Below are 20,994 nucleotides of genomic sequence, written 5' to 3' on the forward strand. Positions count from 1 at the left end.
GGCATGCAGTGCTCAGCGAATCTGGGGGCATGGATTGTGCTGCCACCCTTGTGGGCTGGGGCCTGATAAGGCTGAATCCACAGAGATCGGGGCACCATCTTTAAAGGGTGGTCTGGTCAGCACTGATAATAAACTCACGGAAATGGAGGTCTCCCTCACAAGCATGGATGCCCCCGCCTCCCCCCACAACCACATAGAATCTGGGCAACCCTCCCCAGACATAATAATAATCTTTATTGTCACAAGTAGGCTTACATTGCAGTGAAGTTAATGTGAAAAGACCCGAGTCGCCACATTCCGGCGCCTGTTCGGGTACACAGGGGGAGAATTCAGAAAGTCCAAATAACCTAACCAGCACGTCTTTAGGGACTTATGGGAGGAAACCGGAGCACCCGGAGGAAACCCACGCAGACACAGGGAGAACATGCAGACTCCACACAGATAGTGACCCAGCCGGGAATCGATCCCGGGATCCTGGCACTGTGAAGCCACAGTGCTAACCACTGTGCTACCGTGCTTCCCACCCCCCCACCATTCAAGCAGTGTCCCCCGTGCTCACAAGCATCAGGGTGCTTTCAGCCACCTCCACCACACATAAGGGGAACTCCTCCCAATGGAGCTCCCCAGAGGGCCCATATCGACAGTGCCAACCTGTCACTGCCACCCTGGGTCTGCCAAAGTTGGCACTGTCATGTCCCTCACCGCCGGGGGCTGTACTTAACTCTGTGCCCCGGTGTGATCATCAAGACGGATTTTTGTTTTTGAAAACCAGTAGTGATTCATACCACTTGACGTCACAACGGCTGGATGGGGCGATACTTTGAGGGCGGAAGTAGCGACGTTAAGCCCGCCAATGATATTAAAATATATTCCTGGGCATGAACCTGGTTGCATCATCAGAAAGGAGCTGAGAAGATCCCGTTCGAAATCTTGTTTTTGGCCTCTTGTGATATTTAGCAGCCATAGGGAATTGCACCTTCAGCTAGCGTGGCCATTAAATCGCAGGGTGGGGGGCCTCAGATGGACTGGACAACACCAGGAACTCCTGGGTGGAAAGCCCCGGGCTGGGCTGCTGCCTATCCTCTTCCCTTTGATCTCCTGGGGGCCCCGGGCTCCTCCATGCTTTAGAGGGGCAGCTGGAGTGATGCACGATCAATTGCACAGAGACGAGAGTTGAATACAACTGAGGCTTTATTACTCTAAGATGTGTGGCCTCCTACAGCAGCTGGCGAAATGGCGGCTGTATAGGGAGCACACATATTTATACTCCGCCTACTGGGTGGAGCCAGCAGGCAGGGGCTACCACCGTACCTGTAGTACAGGGTCTTAACACACATCTTCTAAGATGTACAACAGTGGTGATTACCACATGGAGTGAGATCCTCCGGTGCTGAAACTCATGGATTCCCACTAGTGCCTGCACTATGCAATTGGAGCTCATGCCCTCAGGCGTGGAGGTCATGAGCTGATCCATGGAGTGGACATCCCCGACCATGGAATGCATGTCCTACACCAAGGTCTGCACTGCGGACGTCACCCTCGCAGTGATGACATTGTTGCGTTGGACTGACAGCACCATCTCCTCAAGACAGAAGGCAACTCCTCCAGTTGGCCTTGCAATTCAAGCAGGAATGTGGTCGTTCCTTCCTGATGCTTGCGGCTTTGCAGCTCGGGGATGACCGGACCGAGGGACACATCATCGACCAGGGACTCAGCAGGGTCCTGGGCTCCGGCATCCCTCCGAGCGCTGGAACCCTGTGGCGTTCCTTCCTCTGCTTGTTGTGGATCTTCAGCTGTGAGGTGCTAACCAGTGAGTGATCCAGAAGCCTGCCTACTAGTTAATCCCACCGAGGTGTGAGTTTCTGCATTGGTGGAGGGTGCGGGGGATAGCTGCGTCGCCTCCTCGATGCTTGTCTCCGAGATGTCTCCCTCTGAGCTGCTCTGGTCTGTGGTCTCCAGAGGGGGCAAGGTGGTCCAGGCTGGCTGATTGATTGACCTGCAAGGGAAGTGAGGCATCATTAGTGCATCACAGCCAATGAATGATGACAGAAAGTTAGCTCACGTGAGGCTTGCATCACAGCTGCATTTTGTGACGGTTCTCACTTTTTTTGGTGCCGCACTCTGCACAGGCAGGGTCTTGCACCACGCTTGCCAGCTCAAGGGCTCTCTTCTCATTGGGGTTAGGGTTCTCAACTCAGGCATGACTCTGGCAGACTGTGCCCACTCACACCATTTGTGCTCCAGTTCGTCCTGCAATGGGACAGATGGGAAGAGTCTAGTGGTTGCCCAGCTGGGTCAGATGGTGATGAATGCTGGCATGAGTGGGATGTGAGTGGGAATGGGGATGTGAAGAGCAGATTATCTACTGAGGGGAACTATGGGGGAGTGGCGGGGCGGGGGGAGCTGGTGGGTTCCATGACAAGTGTTGGGATTCTGTGAGGTGGCTGGGAGAACACTTTAGAGGTATGATGGGTGTGTGAAGGGGTGCAATAGAAGACATTAGGGAGCAGACTTACACTGGCTGCACAAAGAAGGTCATTCATCTTCTTCTGGCACTGTTGTCCCGTCCTCTTGTGGATCGAACTGGCACTCACTGGCATGACTACTGCCTCCCAGATAGGGTTGGTGACCTTACTTGATGGATGTCTGCAAAATTGCGGGTAGAAGATGTCACGCCTCTGCTCGACACCATCCAGTAGTTTTGTGACGGCTCCCTCAGTGAATTTTGGTGCTGTCTCTCAGGCAACTATCCCCTCAACTAGACTTGAAACAAATACGTGGAGGTGCTTAAAAAGAGCGTCCCACTGATTACAGGGATTACATTTTCCCAGGGTGAGAGTAGCAGAGGCAAGCCGCCATGGGCGCGGTGTAAATCACGTGGAAAAGAAATTGTTAAAGGGACTAAATATTCGGTGAGTTTTCCCACGGTTCATGTCGGCGGGATTCTCCCCGGTTTTCTCACTGGAACCGACACTTGAAAAAAGGTGGGCGGGATTCTCCGTCCCATCAGCCCCATTTTCCGGTGCGGCATGATCCCGCCGGCAGCAGGATTCTCCATTCCTGTAGCCGTCCAATGGGTTTTCCCATTGTGGGCCACCCATGCCGCTGCCAGTGGGGTGGAGGATCCCACCGATGGAGAATCCCGCAGGGTAAGTTTCCACCTAACATTTTTAATGGCCCTGTTTAGAACTGTCAGATTTCAACAGTGGTCAGGGCATCAATGGATTTTAAGGAAGACGGCATTAACAGACTGTTAATTACTGTTGTTGGCGAGGATCCGTGTGTCTTACATCTGCTGATCAAATAAGCTCTATTCCTCTTCAGTTCAGGCTAGTAAATTGTATGAATCTCTGATTGGTTGAGCTTATTACATGGCTGTTCATAACCTGGAAATCTCAATGATTGCAAATTTGCTTTTTCCCAATACTGCAACTGTGTCTTTTATGCCAAAAAGGCTTTTGTTTTATGAAAACTAATTAATCTTTAAAATGGAGAGTCTTATGCTGTGATCACACAGCCACAGCAATAAGTTTTATACTTTTGCTTTGCTGTGGTGGATTTGAGCTTCGGGTCCGAGACCTGAATGTGCTCACTTTGCTCTTTGCGGGTGAATAATAAATAGGCACTGCAGACCCCAATATAGCACGTGCTCAGGCCACAGGAGTAGAGCGTGGTGTACCGTAATGGTCCTTCAGGATACCCGCCTGAAAATAGCACTGGACTCATTCCGGATGCTGTCTGCTGTTACGGACGAATAATTCACATGACATATTCATCCACTGCTTCAGATGTTTTTGTATTTAGACCTGAGCTTCTTAGAAAAAAGAACATTCTGGTTAGCACTGCTGCCTCACGGCACCGAGAACCCGGGTTTGATCCCGGCCCCCGGTCACTGGCCGTGTGGAGTTTGCATATTCTCCCCGCGTCTGCGTGGGTTTCACCCCCACAACCCAAAGATGTGCAGGCTAGGTGGATTGACCACGCTAAATTGCCCCTTAATAATACAAAAAAGAACATTCTAAATACAATGAAGAAGTCACGGCCATTTACAGATTCAGTTTTATCATTTAAAATATTACTGTACCTCTCGTCACAGTAGGTAAATTTCATATCCATGCTGTGACGGCTCAGGAATGTTTTGCTATCCAGTGGAACATCGATATTAGATGGATGCTGAATCGGCTCGCACATCATGATCAAGCATGTCATAGGTGGCTCCTTGTACCCACACAGCGTGTGAGCCTGGCAGGCATTGTATATTTTGATGTGTCCAGTGCAGTGTAACACCTTTGACAAAAGAAAATAGAAAATGTAAAACTGATTTGGATTTTTTTACCCACACTGTGTCATTTTGGTACTATTTGCTCCCCTCTTCTGAAGGTACTGACTCCTTATTGGAGAAACTGTGGGTGCAAAATAGCCCCTTCAGAGTGAGATGGTAGTGAGTACAGATTGTAGCAGCACGGACATGGCAACTGCGCCAACAAACGTTTATCAACCTCAATCGGGTGATGGGACCTTGGTAAGGGTGACAGGGAAAACTGTTCCCCTGGGGCAGGGGTCAATTACCAGGGGGTATAGATTTAAGTGATTGATACAAGGTTTAGAGGGACCACGAGGAAAAATATTTTCACCCAGAGGGTGGTGAGCGTCTGGAAGTCACTGCCCAAGTTCGAGTTTGCGGCTCAAACACTCAATTCATTTATAAAGCATTTGGATCAGTATCTGAAATGCTGTAACCCACAAGGCCACGTATCAGGTGCTGGAAAGTGGGATTAAACTGAGCAGCTAGTTTTTTTTGGCCAGCGCAGATATGATAGGCCAGAAGGCCTCTCTCTGCACCACAACCTTTCTATGGTTCTGTGGTCAAGGTGAGTGAATGCATTGGCCCATCACATCTCACACACACACACCGCCCACCTTTCACATTGATCAATGCACTGGACCCCCATCACTCACCCAGTGCCGCACACAGCCCTCAGGACTTGCCCCTAACAGCCTGACACCGACGCACATCCCTTCAAAGCACGCCAGCCTGATACTCGCCTCGCATTGCCTCGAAATACCTCCATCTAAATTGGGTTGACCTGAATAGAATCAGGTTAGGCACCCTGAAAGTGGCCCATACAGGGCACAATCAAGAAGGTAAGTTTGTAAAGATAATTTTCCTTAATGTGGAACTGGGAGGTACAGAAGTCTTCTTCCTGGTTTCACATTAGCACCACTTTTCACTTAGGGTTGCCACCACTCAAAGATTTGCCTGGAGTCTTCAGGAATTGAAAATTAATCTCCAGGACACTTGTGTGCAATCCTGGAGAAAAATCATAGCAATACTAAAACAGATTTTTTTTCTAACATTTACTTTGAACATTTTTCTCTAGCAGATGTAAAAATATTGAAAATGGAGGGAGAGAAAAGTTGTTTGACGAGCAGTCAAGCATTATCCAATTGGGTAATGAGTCACTTTGCTTTGCAATTGCCATAGGAAGGCAATAAACGTCACAAGGATGGATGTGTTGACCGATGAATGGCTGGAGTATGTGGGAAAATCATATGATGAAGCCTCCAGGAATACATTTGATCACAATTGGCAATCTTACTTTCACTGCGGGCCTACAACTCATTCCCTGTCCCTACCTCCACCATCCCGATATCCTAATTGCTCCCTCCGCCCTGATTGCTCCCTCTGCCCTGATTGCCTCTCTTTTCTGGCTGCTGCTGCCATCCAATTCAGTTTCCCTTTAACAACCTACCTGAAGGCGGCCGGTAGCGATACAACAGCCCAAATTTAAAGCTTCACTGCCTTTCTCATTACAATGAGGCCTAAGGTCCAATATTCGCTGCCTACCCATTCAGGTGTAGGGATCAAAGCTTTTGCCCGCTCACAGCCACAGGATTCTTTTCCACTCAACCTGCTAAAATTGATCCTTCATTTGGTGACAGTGCCCTCAAAATGATTTCAATATCACAATCTTTAAAGTATTATTTGAGAAAATATCTGAATCGATTAGCAAAGTTTTCTCATACAGGGAATGAACTTCTGACCCCAAATGTATATTGAGAAAACCACCAAACGTAGCTTACTGAATTTCTGTTCTGGTTCCTCACCTTCCAGGTGGCAGACTTGAGGTTGACAGTTCTTCCACGGTTTGTCACAGTACATTTCATTCTCATGAAGAAGTCACGTTCTGTGTTCATTTCTCTGTGTTTCTTTCCAAAGCCTGGGGCTATAAGACAAACAAAAAGTATTCACCATCATGGTATTTATTTTCAACATTGCTATCAAACGTCTCTACGTCTCTTCTTAGAAACTTGTCCCTCTTTTCCACCCCCAACCCCAACCAAAACAGTAACAGCTCGGGAGTTGGGGCGGGGAGGGGGAGGGGGATTTGCGGTTTTAAGTTCAGGTTAATAGGGCAGTTAGACTGTGCAAGTTGTGGCTTTTTTAATTATAAACTTCATCCGTGATTGAAGCCATTGAGCAGCTTCCTGCCAGCTGGCCTGATTTAGCTCTGATTCTGGGAATCTCTGGAGCAGAGAGAATGCAAACAGAGCAGAGCTGAGCTGCACCAGGTTCACTGGCCTTTCGTAATAATTGTTTCTGCACTCCACTGAGCTGATCTCACATGAGGTTGGCTATTTAAATAATGTTTTGATGTTCCATCACTTGGAGCATGATGCTCTGGGAGCGCCAGAGGGCAGGGGACAGGTTACCTGGCACCAGTAAAGTTCAAAAAAGAGGCTGGAACTTCACAAAACATTGGGGACCACTCGCAGAAGCCGGGCAGTACTATTCCAGTTTCTGATGTTGCTTTAAGAGAAGCTGCTGCGTAGAGGACTGAGACTTCGGGAGGTCAAGGCCACTCCCCTGTCATAAGATACTGCCAGAGTAACCTGGAATGGAAATCACGGAGAAAGTCAATCCTGTCTCACTTCGAGCCAGAAATTGGGAACATGACGAGGAAGATTTTGCTGGACCGGGGGAAAGGATATTGCAAAGTAAATGTGCATGCACTTTGCACAATGCAATGGTTATCTCTAGGATTGCCAACCCTCTTGGATTGGCTGCGAGTTTATCAGTATCAATATCTATCTCCTGGTGATCGTTGAAAGCAACCCGGGAGATTTAGGATAAGCGAAATGCTAATGCGTATTGTCATAATATCCACTCATGTATATAATGAAGTGCAGATAGGCAGCGATTGACACACAGGATGACCAGTAAGCACACAGCACAGTGCAGCCAATCACCAGACAGGACACTACCACTATAAAGCCAGAGGGCACTAGGTTTCCCGCTCTCTCGGGACCCAGCCACTGAGACAGTCAGAGTCCACGAGCTAGCACGTGCAAACACCATGCGGTAGCTAGTAAGTCTGGTCAGGCTACTACAAGGTCTCCAGTCAGTTCAGTATAGTGTCGACCCACAGCTGAATATGTATATCAGTTCTATCGTTGAATAAAACAGTATTAGATCTTCTCCAGTGTTAGATGTCTCTTTCTAGCTTCCCTGCATCGAGTGCAGTCCACATCGAAGCTACCTGCCTAACACATCATGATACCAGAGTGATACTGATCTTGACGGACCTACCTCGAGTGAATCAGCATTGACCAGCAAGCAGCCATCCATTGAAATGGAAAACACCCAGCCTCCTCCGCAGCTCCGCATCTCCGGCAACCTCGGCGCCAATTGGAAAATCTTCAAGCAAAAGTTCCTCTTGTACATCGAGGCCTCCGACCTCGAAGCAGCATCGGATGCCAGGAACTTTGCGCTATTTCTCTCCACCGCGGGGGACCACGCCATCCACATCTACAACTCCCTTACGTTCGCTGACGGCGAAGACAAAACGAAATTCAAAACAGTCCTGCTGAAGTTTGACAGCCACTGCGACATTGAGGTGAATGAGAGCTTTGAACGGTACGTTTTCCAGCAGACGCTTCAGGGTAAGGATGAACCTTTTCAGTCCTTCGTGACCCATCTCCGCATCCTAGCGCAGTCATCTATGACTCGACGGCTGATTCCATGATCCGGGATCAGATCGATTTCGGGGTCCACTCCGACTCCCTTCGGCAGCAGCTCCTTGAAAGTCAAACAGTGAACCCTCTCTGTCGATCTCGAGACGTCCGTTGTCCATGAGCATGCTAAGAATCGTTACTCCCACATCAGGGCGGCAGAAATTGCAAAGCTGGCCTCCCACGAGGCGGAACGGGTGCAGGCCATTGCACAAATGCAGGGCCTGAGCATCAAGGAGAGTGGCTGTTTTGTGTGCTTTTCCCGGGTCCCTGCACAGGCGCGCCACGACCGAGTGGACGACGAGCCCGACAACCCAACTGCGCAGGTGCGTACGTCGACCGACCGCACTGCACATGTGCGATGGCGCACAGAACGCGCTGACGTCGGCGTCATGACGAGTCCAAATTGTGGCTCCGCCCATTTAAAGCGGCAATGTCCGGCAAAAGGACGCCGGTGTCTACAGTGTGGCAAGCTTGGCCACTACGCAGCCCTTTGCAGATCTGCTCCACCGCTCAGCCGCCAGCGATCCCAGCTGTGGCACAGAAGTATCCGCTCAATACAACAAGGCATGCCAGATTCCGATCCGACAGCCCAACAGACCCTGATGCTGAGTGCCTCAAGTCCCCATACCGGGTGGCCATCATAACTACACATGCGCTGCCTTCCACCACAACGGCGAAACGCCTCTCGATCCTCAGTGTGGATCCCGATGATGAGTGGTGTGCTGTCCTCACAGTTAACAAGGCTCGCATCTGATTTAAATTGGACACCGGCGCATCAGCGAACCTCATCTCAAAATCCGACCTCAACACCATCCATGCCAGACCAAGCATTCTTCCACCGGCCTGCCAGCTCCTTGACTACAATGGCAATGCCATAGCTGCCAGTGGCTCCTATCAACTAGAGGTATCCAACAAGGCGATCAAGGCAACACTGCGGTTTGAAATCGTCGGGCCTGACAGGGCGTCCCTGCTTGGTGCTCGAGCCTGCAAGCTCCTGAACCTGGTTCAGCGAGTCCACACCATGTCATCATCACCGGCGACAGCCTCGCCTGATGTAAACTGGCAAGCCGACATAGATGACATTATCACGCAGTACCACAGCGTATTCGATGGAATGGGCATGCTCCCATACCGAAATAAAATCCTGCTCAAGCCGAATGCCACCCCTGTAATTCATGCACCACGCCGGGTGCCGGCACCCCTCAAGGATCGTCTGAAGAAGCAATTACAGGACCTCCAAGACCAGGGCATCATATCGAAGGTCACAGAGCCAACAGACTGGGTCAGCTCCATGGTCTGCGTTAAGGAGCCGTCAGGGGAGCTTCGCATTTGCATTGACCCTAAGGATCTAAACCGCAACATCATGCGGGAGCATTACCCGATACCAAAACGTGAAGAGTTGACCAGTGAGATGGCTCATGCCAGATTCTTTACTAAGCTGGACGCCTCCAAGGGTTTTTGACTGGACGCGTCCAGTCGCAAGCTGTGCACGTTCAACACCCCGTTCGGTCGCTACTGCTACAACCGGATGCCTTTTGGGATCATATCTGCCTCCGAAGTATTTCACCGCATCATGGAGCAGATGATCGAGGGCATCGAAGGGGTGCGAGTATAAGTTGACGACGTAATTATCTGATCCACACTTCCCAGGAATACATCGCTCGCCTCAAGAAGGTATTCCAGAGAACACATGAACATGGTCTCCAGCTCAACAGGGCCAAGTGCTCATTTGGTCAATCGGATATTAAGTTCCTGGGTGACCACATCTCGCAGTAGGGCGTGCGGCCAGGTGCTGACAAGGTCTCGGCGATCAATGCCATGAAGACCCCGGAGGACAAGAAGGCGGTCCTCCGCTTCCTCAGGATGGTCAACTTCCTCGGGAAATTCATTCCCAATATGGCATCGCACACCACGGCCCTCCGCCATCTCGTCAAGAAGTCAACGGAATTCCAGTGGCTGCCCACGCATGAAGAGGAATGGCGTGAGCTGAAAGCAAAGCTCACCACAGCCCCGGGTCTAGCGTTCTTCGACCCAACCAAGGAAACCAAGATATCGACTGATGCAAGCCAGGATGGCATTGGGGCGGTGCTCCTTCAGCGAGATGACTCCTTGTCCTGGGCTTAAGTGGCATATGCCTCCAGGGCCATGCCCCCCACTGAGCAAAGGTAAGCTCAGATTGAGAAGGAGTGTCTGGGCTTCCTGACAGGGATAGTCAAGTTTCCGACTACGTTTACGGCCTGCCAAAATTCACGGTTGAAATGGACCACAGGTCTCTAGTCCATATAATCCAGAAGGATTTAAATGACATGACACCTCGGTTACAGAGAATTCTTCTTAAGCTACACCGCTACGACTTTGAACTTGTCTACACGCCAGGCAAAGAGCTGATCGTTGCAGATGCCCAATCCAGGTCCATTACCACACCGTGTGGTAACAAAGTGACTTCATCTGCCACAGAGAAGCGCAATGCCACCAACCTTCCGGCCTCTGACGAACGGGTGGTCCAAATTCGTGAGGAGACGGCCAAGGATCCCCTGCTGCAGCGTGTGATGCAGCACCTCACCAATGGCTGGCAGAAGGGACAATGTCCCCAGTTCTATAATGTAAAAGACGACCTGATGGTGGTGGAGGGAATCCTTCTGAAACTCGACAGAATCATAATTCCTCAGAGCATGTGGGCTATGGTGCTGGGCCAACTCCATGAGGGTCACCTTGGGTTCAAGAAATGCCGCGCAGAGCTCGGGAGGCGGTCTATTGGCCGGGCATCAGCCAGGAAATTGCCGACACAGTCCTCAACTGCCATACCTGTCAGAAGTTTCAACCAGGGGAGTCAAAGATGGTGGGGGAGCTATGGTCCAGAGTGCAACGGAAATAAATAAGGTATTTAAGGCCTTCTACGAAGAGCTGTAGAGATCCCAGCCCCCAGGGGGAGAAGAGGGGATGTGAAGATTCCTGGACCAACTGCAGTTCCCGAGGGTGGAGGACCAAGAGGTGGCTGGTTTGGGGGCACCAATCGGGTTGGAGGAGCTGAGTAAGGGTTTGGGGAGCATGCAGGTGGGGAAGGCCCCGGGTCCGGACGGGTTCCCGGTGGAGTTCTATAGAAAGTATGCGGACCTGTTGGCCCCGTTACTAGTGAGGACCTTTAACGAAGCAAGAGAGGAGGGGTCCCTGCCCCCGACAATGTCGGAGGCGACAATTTCCCTGATCCTGAAGCGAGACAAGGACCCACTGCAATGTGGATCGTACAGGCCGATTTCGCTCCTAAATGTGGACACTAAGCTATTGGCAAAAATGCTGGCCACGAGGATTGAGGACTGTGTCCCGGGGGTGATACATGAGGACCAGACGGGATTTGTAAAGGGCAGGCAATTAAATACGAATGTGCGGCGGCTCTTAAACGTGATAATGATGCCATCGGATGAGGGAGAGGCGGAGATAGTGGCAGCCATGAACGCGGAAAAGGCCTTTGACTGAGTTGAGTGGGAGTACCTCTGGGAGGTGTTGCGTAGGTTTGGGTTCGGGGGAGGGTTTATTAGCTGGGTTAAGCTCCTTTACAGCGCCCCGGTGGCGAATGTGGTGACGAACCGGCAGAGGTCGGAGTACTTTCGGCTGTACCGAGGAACGAGGCAGGGGTGCCCTTTGTCCCCCCTGTTGTTTGCATTGGCGATCGAACCCTTGGCCATATCACTGAGGGAGTCTAATAAATGGAGGGGGGTGGTTCGCGGGGGGGAAGAGCATCGGGTGTCACTATACGCGGACGACCTGCTGCTGTACGTGGCGGACCCAATGGAGGGGATGGTGGAGGTCATGCAGACTTTGAGGGAGTTTGGGGAGTTCTCGGGCTATAAGCTCAATGTAGGGAAGAGCGAGCTTTTTGTACTACAGGCAGGGGACCAAGCAAGAGGGATAGGGGACCTACTGCTGAGGAGGGCGGAGGGGACTCTTTGGTATCTAGGGATCCAGATAGCCAGGAGCTGGGGGGGCCCTACACAAACTGAATCTGACGAGGTTGGTGGACCAAATGGAGGTGGACTTCAAAAGATGGGACATGTTGCCGCTCTCGTTGGCGGGTAGAGTGCAGTCGGTAAAAATGGTGGTCCTTCCGAGGTTTTTGTTTGTGTTCCAGTGCCTCCCCATCGTGATCACCAAAGGCTTTTTCAAGAGAGTAGGTAGGAGTATTATGGGGTTTGTGTGGGCGAACAAAAACCCGAGGGAAAGGAGAGGGTACTTGGAGCGCAGTAGGGACCGAGGAGGGCTGGCGCTGCCAAACCTAGGGAGCTACTACTGGGCAGCAAATGTGGCGATGATCCATAAGTGGGTTATGGAGGGGGAGGGGGCGGCATCGAAGAGGATGGAGATGGCGTCCTGTAAAGGAACGAGCTTGGGGGCGCTGGTGACGGTGCCGTTGCCGCTCTCGCCATCAAAGTATACCACGAGCCCGGTGGTGGCGGCAACGTTAAGGATCTGGGGCCAGTGGAGACGGCACCGGGGTGCAATGGGAGCCTCGGTGTGGTCCCCGATCAAGGGTAACCACCAGTTTGTCCCAGGGCAGATGGACGGGGGGTTCCAGGGCTGGCACCGGGTGGGGATTAGAAGAGATTGTTTGAGGGGACGGATGAGTGGGGGATAACATGGAGGGTGGGGGAAACTGGCACGTGCGGGCGAGAGCCAGTGTAGAAAGCTCTGTAAATATATCATCTTACCATGTATATATCTTGCTCAGGGCGATTTTGCATTATTTTGTTACGGGGGGAGGGGGGGTTTATTGTTTGTAAGGGGAAAAAATTGTTTTGTTTTGTTAAAAAACTTTAATAAATATATATTTTAAAAAAAAATAAGTTTCAACCAGCTCAACCCAAGGAAATGCTGCAACAGCACGAGATCGTGACCTCTCCGTGGCCCAGAGTAGGTGTAGACCTTTTCCACGCCAAGGGGCGTGACGACGTACTCCTGGTCGACTACTTCTCCAGTTACCCAGAAGTAGTGAAACTGTCCGACCTCACGTCGAAGGCGGTAATCAAAGCATGCAAAGAAACGTTCGCCAGACATGGGATTCCGCTCACGGTAATGAGCGACAACGGTCCCTGCTTTTACAGCCAGGAATGGTCTGATTTTGCACAGTCCTACAACTTCCATCACATAACCTCCAGTCCCCACTACCCACAGTCAAACAGGAAGGCCGAGAAAGGGGTCCATATTGTAAAACGGTTGCTGTGCAAAGCTGCAGACTCAGGCTCCGACTTCAACCTGGCAATGCTGGTATACAGGGCAACCCCACTGTCCACTGGGTTGTCTCCAGCGCAGATGCTCATGAATTGCACTCTGAGGACCACAGTTCCAGCCATCCATGTTCCAGACCTTGACCACCTCACGGTCTTACAGAAAATGCAGCTGTCACGGGCCCAACAGAAGGCCACATACGATGCTCATGCCACAGATCTACCCGAGCTGGCCCCAACTGATCATGTTCGTGTCCAGTTGCCTGAGGGCGGCTGTTCAGCCACAGCTGTTGTGATCAAACAAGTGGCCCCAAGATCGTTCCTTGTCCGCATGGCTGATGGCTCTCTGCTACGGCGCAACAGATGGGCACTGCGAAGAGTTCCACGCCTGCTACCTGACAGAAGTGCCCTGCCACGAGGCCACCGATTTACCAGCAATCCTGCCGGCACATGCGACCACCGTGATGGCGATCCCGCCTATCCACGTGCAGGCGGCTCCTGATCCACCTCTGCGGCGAACGACAAGAATTCGTCGCCCACAACAAAGACTGAATCTGTGGACTGAACTTTTGTACATTTTGTGACTTCATCAATTTAACCTCTGTAAATATTGTTTTGTTTGCCTTGTATCTGCACCATCAACACCTTCCTATGTATATACATTCATTTAGACACCTTTTGTATATAATCAGGCATATATATATATATATATATACGCATGCACACCTTAGCATTTATTTATCTAAAAAAAAGGGGAGATGTCATAATATCCACTCATGTATATAATGAGATGCAGACAGGCAGTGATTGACACACAGGATGACCAGTAAGCATACAACACAGTGCAGCCAATCACCAGTCTGGTCAGGCTAGTACTAGGTCTCCAGTCAGTTCAGTATAGTGTCGACCCACAGCTGAATATGTATATCAGTTCTATCGTTGAATAAAACAGTGTTGGATCTTCTCCAGTGTTAGACGTCTGTTTCTAGCTTCCCTGCATCGACTGCAGTCCACATCGAACCTACCTGCCTAACACATCAGGTATAGAACAAGTGAGTGGGAGGGGTTTGCAGACAGCTGGGGTGAGGGAACAGGACTGATGGTCACCAGATATTTGGAAAGCACTTATTCTGTTTCCAGTTAAGAGACTGGTTCCCAGAGCCTGGTTGAGCCCTCCACCTTCTCTCTGGATCCTATGGATTGCTTTGGGTCTCCTCACCAGCTGTAGCACTTCTCGGGTGGAAGAAGTGCAGACAGGGAGCATATCTCGGGGTTAGTTCTTGCCGAAAGGCTGCCGTTCCGGGTCGGGTGCAAGACAGAAATTGAGCTCAGTCTGAAATACAGTGAGTGCCTGGACTTGGGAGAGTGGGGCAGTTCCAGGATCTGCTGCTTTCAACCTGACTGAGGGACCAATAGCAGGGGTCTGGGGGAGGGTCCGTTTAAGGTAGGAGGTCATGTGACATCTCCCACAATATATCCAGCCAAAGTTAGCAACTCTGAAATGAAATGCAAAAGCACCTTGAGTAAGCAGGGTGCAGCATCAAAAGGGGGAGAACGCCAAACCTTTCTGTAACTCTTGATCTAATTTCCAAACACATGGATATGCCATGTTTCATCACATATTCAGTATATATTATGGGGCCCAGTTAAAGAGTTTCAGCAGCATGAAATACAGAGCACAAATGGAGAGGAAACAGTGTGGGCGGTGTTGGAGGTCGGTGTAATCTGTTTTGCACAAGTCCAGCACAAGAGCACTGAGTTTTGGCCACTCTCCTGCACAAACTTGTGGAATATATGCTTCATTCATGTTCATCTCAGGATTAGAGACATGCATGGCAGCACCAGTGCAATCAATGTTCTATGCTGTAGGACTCTTACATGTTATTAGTTGCTTTCCAAAGAAATACTCGCTGTGGCTACTGATATGTCAGTATTTTATTCAGTGTAGTCTGCACTGAAGATCGGGAGATATGACAGAGATGTCTTGCAATTGCTGGAATGTTCCTTCTATATAGAAATTCAACCCAGCTGTTACCTTCCCAGTTACTCGACAGCACCCTGTACTAGGCATGGTTTTTAAGTCTCAATGCAGAGTGTGCAAAATCTTGTGATTATCCCCTTCAGGAATTATAACCTCAGCATATAGCTGTCTCCAATAAAGTCCTGGTGCAATTGCCTGGCCCTTTTCACACACTTGTACACAGATGTGGCAGCAGAAGGGCAAACTACAATTTGAGCAAATACAAACACTAGTATGTCTCCTGTGAAGAGCACAACTCCAACACCACCCGAGAAGCTCGACACCATCCAGGTCACAGTAGCCCACTTGGTGGTTACCCCATCCACCAGTGTACGGTGGCAGTAGTGTGTACCATCTATGAGGTCCATTATAGTCAAGATTCTTTCGATAGCACCTTCCAAACCCGTGACCTCTACCACCCTGAGGAGCAAGGGCTGCAGTCACACCAGCAGCACACTTTTCTTTAAGCCACCCACCATCCTGAACTGGAAATATCGTCAGTCCTTTCCTGTCATTGGGTCAAAATCCAGGATCTCGCTCCCTAACAGCACTTGAGGTGTACCTGCACCAGATGGAATGCAGCGTTTCAAAAGGTGGCTCATCATTACCTTCTCAAAGGCAAAATGAATGGTGCCTTAAATTCCCCAAAATGAAAAAAACATAGGTGATTCTTTGGACGCCTGCTGATAGACAATGATGGCCACGGCGATGCCAATAGTTGCTCTCAAAACAGCTCAGAGACCATTTCCTAGGAAAATTAGCACAGGTGATTAATGGAGCAGGCTTGAAGAACGTCAGAAAGGTAATTCAAAGTGAGTATCTCTTCCCGCCATCAACACATTCAAAGTGTCAAAAGCTAAGACAAGGCTTCCAATGTATAGTTGTATTTGTAATCTGCTATCATCTTGGGAAGGGCTTTGCGAGCGGAGCCCTCATTCCAAATATGGATAATCAAAAAACAAAACTGGGAATTATAAAGCTGTAAACTCGAAATGTATTATTACTGAACCATATGCTAATTTCAAAGTAATCATGACAATAATTGAAGGCAACACGTGTTATGTTAACAGCTATCATTTGTAAATTTCAATGCAGCTCCATCCTTTACTGTTTGGTCCCGCTGCTGATAAAAAAAATGACATTTCTGCAGTGAGGTAGTTTCAGAAAAAGAGACAGGAGATAGTCGCAGCCTCCAAAGATTAGGCACGTCGACAGCAATTAAAAGGAGGCTAAGTAATATTCTGCTTGAGCTCAAAATTTCTACTATAAGTTGTGTAGCGTGCAGTAAAACTTGAAATTGTACTGAGTTTACTATTGCACTCACACACTTACAGCTCTGTACTGGTCTCAAAGTTTCAATCTCTGAATCTTAAGGAGATCCAAAGGTTATTCATATTTTCTTCAACCAATGTAATTTTTTTCTGTAATTATTAATTTAATGCCACATTTTATGTTAAAATTAAGTCTTAAGCATTGATTTTGTTTTGGTGGCAGACTTTGTCCATCTGGAATCCCTCGGGGAGTGTCAATATTTACGGGAGGTTTTCAGGAGCAGGTACATGTGTGCATGGAAAAAATGAAAAACCACCGAAACAAAGCAATTTGCTCTGCTTATGATTCAAGGGGCAAACCAATTTTTTTGTGTCACAATAAATACTTTACCACATTAAGAATGGTAGAGACAATGTCCTCAGGCACAGTAACCCTTCAATTTTATTCAGCAAGACAAAATAATTGGGAAGCAAGCACAGCACTTACAAATACCAGGCAGAAGGTACTGGTGTTCACTCTTAGGAATGGTAGGGTGCATGAGCTCATCATAAATCCCCACATGTTTCCATTAGTCTGTATGTCAGAGGCCATTAAGAACTTTCTTACTTTCCCCAAAGGAGAGGGAAACTTAAAGACCGGTCTTAACAAGCTATTACCAGCTACCCATGTGGGCTTATACAAGAGGGTCAAACACATGGGACATCTATGCAATTCATAGGGCACAATTCTCCCAAAAGGGAACACAGTCCCTTAACGAACACGTTTAGCCGCATGTTTCCCGACGCTCACAGTACCGAGAAACACATGGCTAATTCAATGTGACTCATGTTGAATAAGGGACCTGAACGGGCAATGCGCGGTCGAAGCTCGTTCCAGCAATTGCAAGAGATCTTTTTCATATGCTCGCTGGAGTTCCCCATTGTAGTGAGAGAACGGGATGCCATTTTTAAATGGCATCCTTATCTCCAAGGCTTCACAAAACAATCCCTGACACCCCCCCCCAGGCCAAACACACCCCCTCCCCACACCACTCCCACACCCATGCTGGGCAACCCTGGCCCAATCGTGTGCTTGCAAAAAATGCCAGCTTGGCAGTGTCAACCTGGCAGTTCCCATGCCAGCATCACCTGGGCACCTTGGCAATGTCAGTCTGCCACTGCCAAGATGTCAGGCTGCCACTGCCAAGATGTCAGGCTGCCACTGTCAGGGTGCCAGGCTGGCACTGTCCAGGTATCCAGTTGGCACCAGCACTGCCAGGGTACCAACCTGCCCAAAGGGCATGCAGCTGAGGGCCTCCAATTCCCTGGGGGACCCCCGCGAGTACTGTTCCGTCTGGTCTCCATTTGTGGGGACCAGTGCTGAACGGCACTCACCCAATGTCTCTGAGGCAAAGGGGTTGAATCCCAAAGCCTCAGGTACCTCTGGAATTTGCACATTAGGATGAGGCTAACTGCCTCACTCTAATATGCAGATTTGCCCAAAAGTGATCCATCCATTGTGGGTGGGATTTTACATCGCAACATCCCGCGAGATCCAATGTGATCTCATGAGGCGTGGCAAGCCAGTTAGGTCCTGGGAGTGGGGTCTCCTGGCTTTCATCGGCCACACTGCGCCGCAAAAAGCTGCTCTTCTGGCACAGAGTGGCCATTGGACCGCACCCATAGTATATAGAGGCAGCTGAGAAGGCATACTTAGTGGTAGGATAAAAAGAGAAAATTATGATGACTCAAATTCTAACAAAATATTTCTTACCATTCTTTACAGTCAAATTTTCTCTTATCTCCTCATGATCACATGGGTGTGTGAAATCAAAAATGCTGTGTCCGGTCAACTCCACCTGTTGCAAACAAATCCTGAAATGAGTTGGGCAGTACAAGCTTTAAATGTCACTGATAAACTGATGAATTACACTCAATTTAACATGTTAAGATAAATCTTGTGCTCAAAATAAAGAATGGTCACATTGAAGATTTAATTATTTTCCATTTTAGCGGGCCGTGGCAAGTTGATTCAGTGCAGTTTCAATGCGGCTTCGAATCTCCTTATATTCACTCATCTTAAAGCAAATCTTTTGCTACACCATGTACTATTTGTCTTTCTGATATTTTTGAGGGAAATTAACTGCATAAGTGCTCAATGTGTAAGTTTTAGGTGGAACTGAAACTGGTGCATTTTCCCTCGGGCATTTGCATTCGTGCAAAAGTAGTTTCTATTCCTGTCGTCATATAGGCCAGAATGTCCTCAAATTTCCTCATGGCTACTCCTAATGCACTGCTGGAAGATCGGTGTGAAGGCAGGGAGCGGGATTCTACGCCCCGCACGCCCCGGGATTCTCTGTCTCGGCTGCCGGCCAGTGGGGTTTCCCATTGTGGGCAGCCCTATGCAGTTGGAAAACCCCCGGGCTCCCGCCGCAATGGAGAATCCCGACAGCGGAGAATCCAGCCCAGGGTTTCTACTGCACTTCCAACTAAACTTTGGCTTGGAAATGGGAGGAACTCCAAGGAAATTCTCAAGTCATAATTGCAACAAGGAATGTCACTGGCATCTCATTCTAATCTACCTGTGCAGCCTTTACCGAGACCATTCTAAGACAGCAGCCTTGTGGTAAATGTGCATTAACTCGATGGGCCAGAATTACAGGGTGAGATGGGCACAGGAGGATGGGAGGGATGTTGATGGTGAACTGGGGTGGTGTGGTAGCACAGTGGTTAGCACAGTTGCTTCACAGCTCCAGGGTCCCAGGTTCGATTCCCGGCTGGGTCACTGTCTGTGCGGAGTCTGCACGTTCTCCCCGTGTCTGCGTGGGTTTCCTCCGGGTGGCTCCGAGTTCCCCTCCACAGTCCAAAGATGTGCGGGTTAGGTGGATTGGCCATTCTAAATTTTCCTTAGTGTCCAAAAAATATTAAGTGGGGGTTCCTGGGTTACGGGGCTAGGGTAGATACGTGGACTTCAGTAGGGTGCTCTTTTTAAGGGCCGGTGCAGACTCGATGGGCCGAATGGCCTCCTTCTGCACTGTAAATTCTATGATTCAGCATCATTACCCTTATGAAACTAACCATGACTTCAGGGCATGTGCCGATTAACATAGAATCCCTGAAGTTCTGATCTGTCATGCATGGTACTGGCACAGGCCGTTCTGTGGCTCTCACCAGAGCTGGCAACCACTGAACTTAGTGATTAATAACATTTGATTATACAGAGAAGTGACCCTGAAAATATAATTTTATAATCGCAGAGTGTTGTTGAATGATGAATCAATAGAAGTCCTAAGCTAATTTTTTTTTTTAGAATAGTTTAGGTTCCACCTGCAGCCCATACCCATGTCCCACTTTAAAGATTTGCCGCTTGCTAAAACATTTCTGAAGTGATTTTACTCCTGAGCTTTCAGTTTCTGGTTTGGTCTCTGAAAATCCTTTAATGTGATTTGCTGCATATTCTATTCTTTCATGGGATGTGGGCATCGCTGATCCATATTTGCCCTTGAGAAGATGGTGGTGAGTCATCATCAGTCCGTCTGGTATCTGTAGCAGACTGTGATGAGTGAGTGGCTCACTAGGACATTTCAGAGGGCAGTCAAAAGTAAGCCACATGTCTGTGGGTCTGGTGTCACACAAAGGCCAGACCAGGTAAGGATTTCCAGGTAAAGCGAATGGAATGCTATCCTTTATATCTAGAGAATTGGAATATAAAGACTCAGGGATTATGCTGCAGCTGTACGAAACTCTGGTTAGACCCCACTTGGAGCTGTGAACAGTTCTGGGCACCACACCATAGGAAGGATATTTTAGCCTTGGAGGGAGTGCAATGTAGGTTTACAAAAATTATACCTGTAATACAGGGGTTGAATTACAAGGATAGATTACTCAAATCAACCTGTTTTCGCGAGAATTTAGGAGGTAGGATCGAAGTATTCAAGATATTAACAGGGAAAGACAGGGTAGATAAAGATAAGCTATTTCCACTGGTTGGAGATTCTAAAACTAGGGGGCGTAGCCTAAAAATCAGGGCCAGACCGTTCAGCAGATATTAGGAAGAACTTTTACACTCAAAGGGTGGTAGAGGTTTGGAACTCTCTCCCACAAACAGCAGTTGAAGCTAGATCAATTGTTAATTTTAAATCTGAGATAGATTTTTGTCAAGCAAAGATATTAAGGGATATGGGCCAAAGGCAGGTATAAGGAGTTAGGTCATAGATCAGCCATGATCTCATTGCATGGCGGGACAGGTTTGAGGGGTTGAATGGCCTATTCCTGTTCCTATGTTCCTTCCCTAAAGGGCATTAATGAACCAGATGTGTCTTTACAACAATAGATGGTAGTTTCATGGCACCACTACTGAGACTAGCTTTCAACTCCAGATTTATTTATCTGGACAGTCACTGCTGCTCGACATTGTGAATGCTGGGTCAGGGACAAGTGCAATCAGTTTCAGTACTACTGCGGGTGGTAGGACTGAAATTCTTACACT

The 20,994-nt window shown here is 49.0% G+C and overlaps 1 protein-coding gene across 3 annotated transcripts in view; it reads right to left on the bottom strand.

The window, feature by feature from the left end:
* The window catches only part of epas1b (endothelial PAS domain protein 1b), a 233,889-nt gene that overhangs the window by 56,408 nt on the left and 156,487 nt on the right, over positions 1-20,994 (bottom strand). For all 3 annotated transcript variants that reach the window (XM_072510710.1, XM_072510702.1, XM_072510693.1), the window contains exons 4-6: positions 18,280-18,364; positions 6,109-6,227; positions 4,085-4,287 (exon numbers count right to left, since the gene is read on the bottom strand). In XM_072510710.1, the coding sequence (XP_072366811.1) occupies positions 4,085-4,287; positions 6,109-6,227; positions 18,280-18,364 (407 nt within the window). The remainder of the gene's footprint in view (positions 1-4,084; positions 4,288-6,108; positions 6,228-18,279; positions 18,365-20,994) is intronic.

Source organism: Scyliorhinus torazame, chromosome 1 (genome assembly GCF_047496885.1).
Source record: "Scyliorhinus torazame isolate Kashiwa2021f chromosome 1, sScyTor2.1, whole genome shotgun sequence".
In the NCBI taxonomy this organism is placed as follows: Eukaryota; Metazoa; Chordata; class Chondrichthyes; order Carcharhiniformes; family Scyliorhinidae; genus Scyliorhinus; species Scyliorhinus torazame.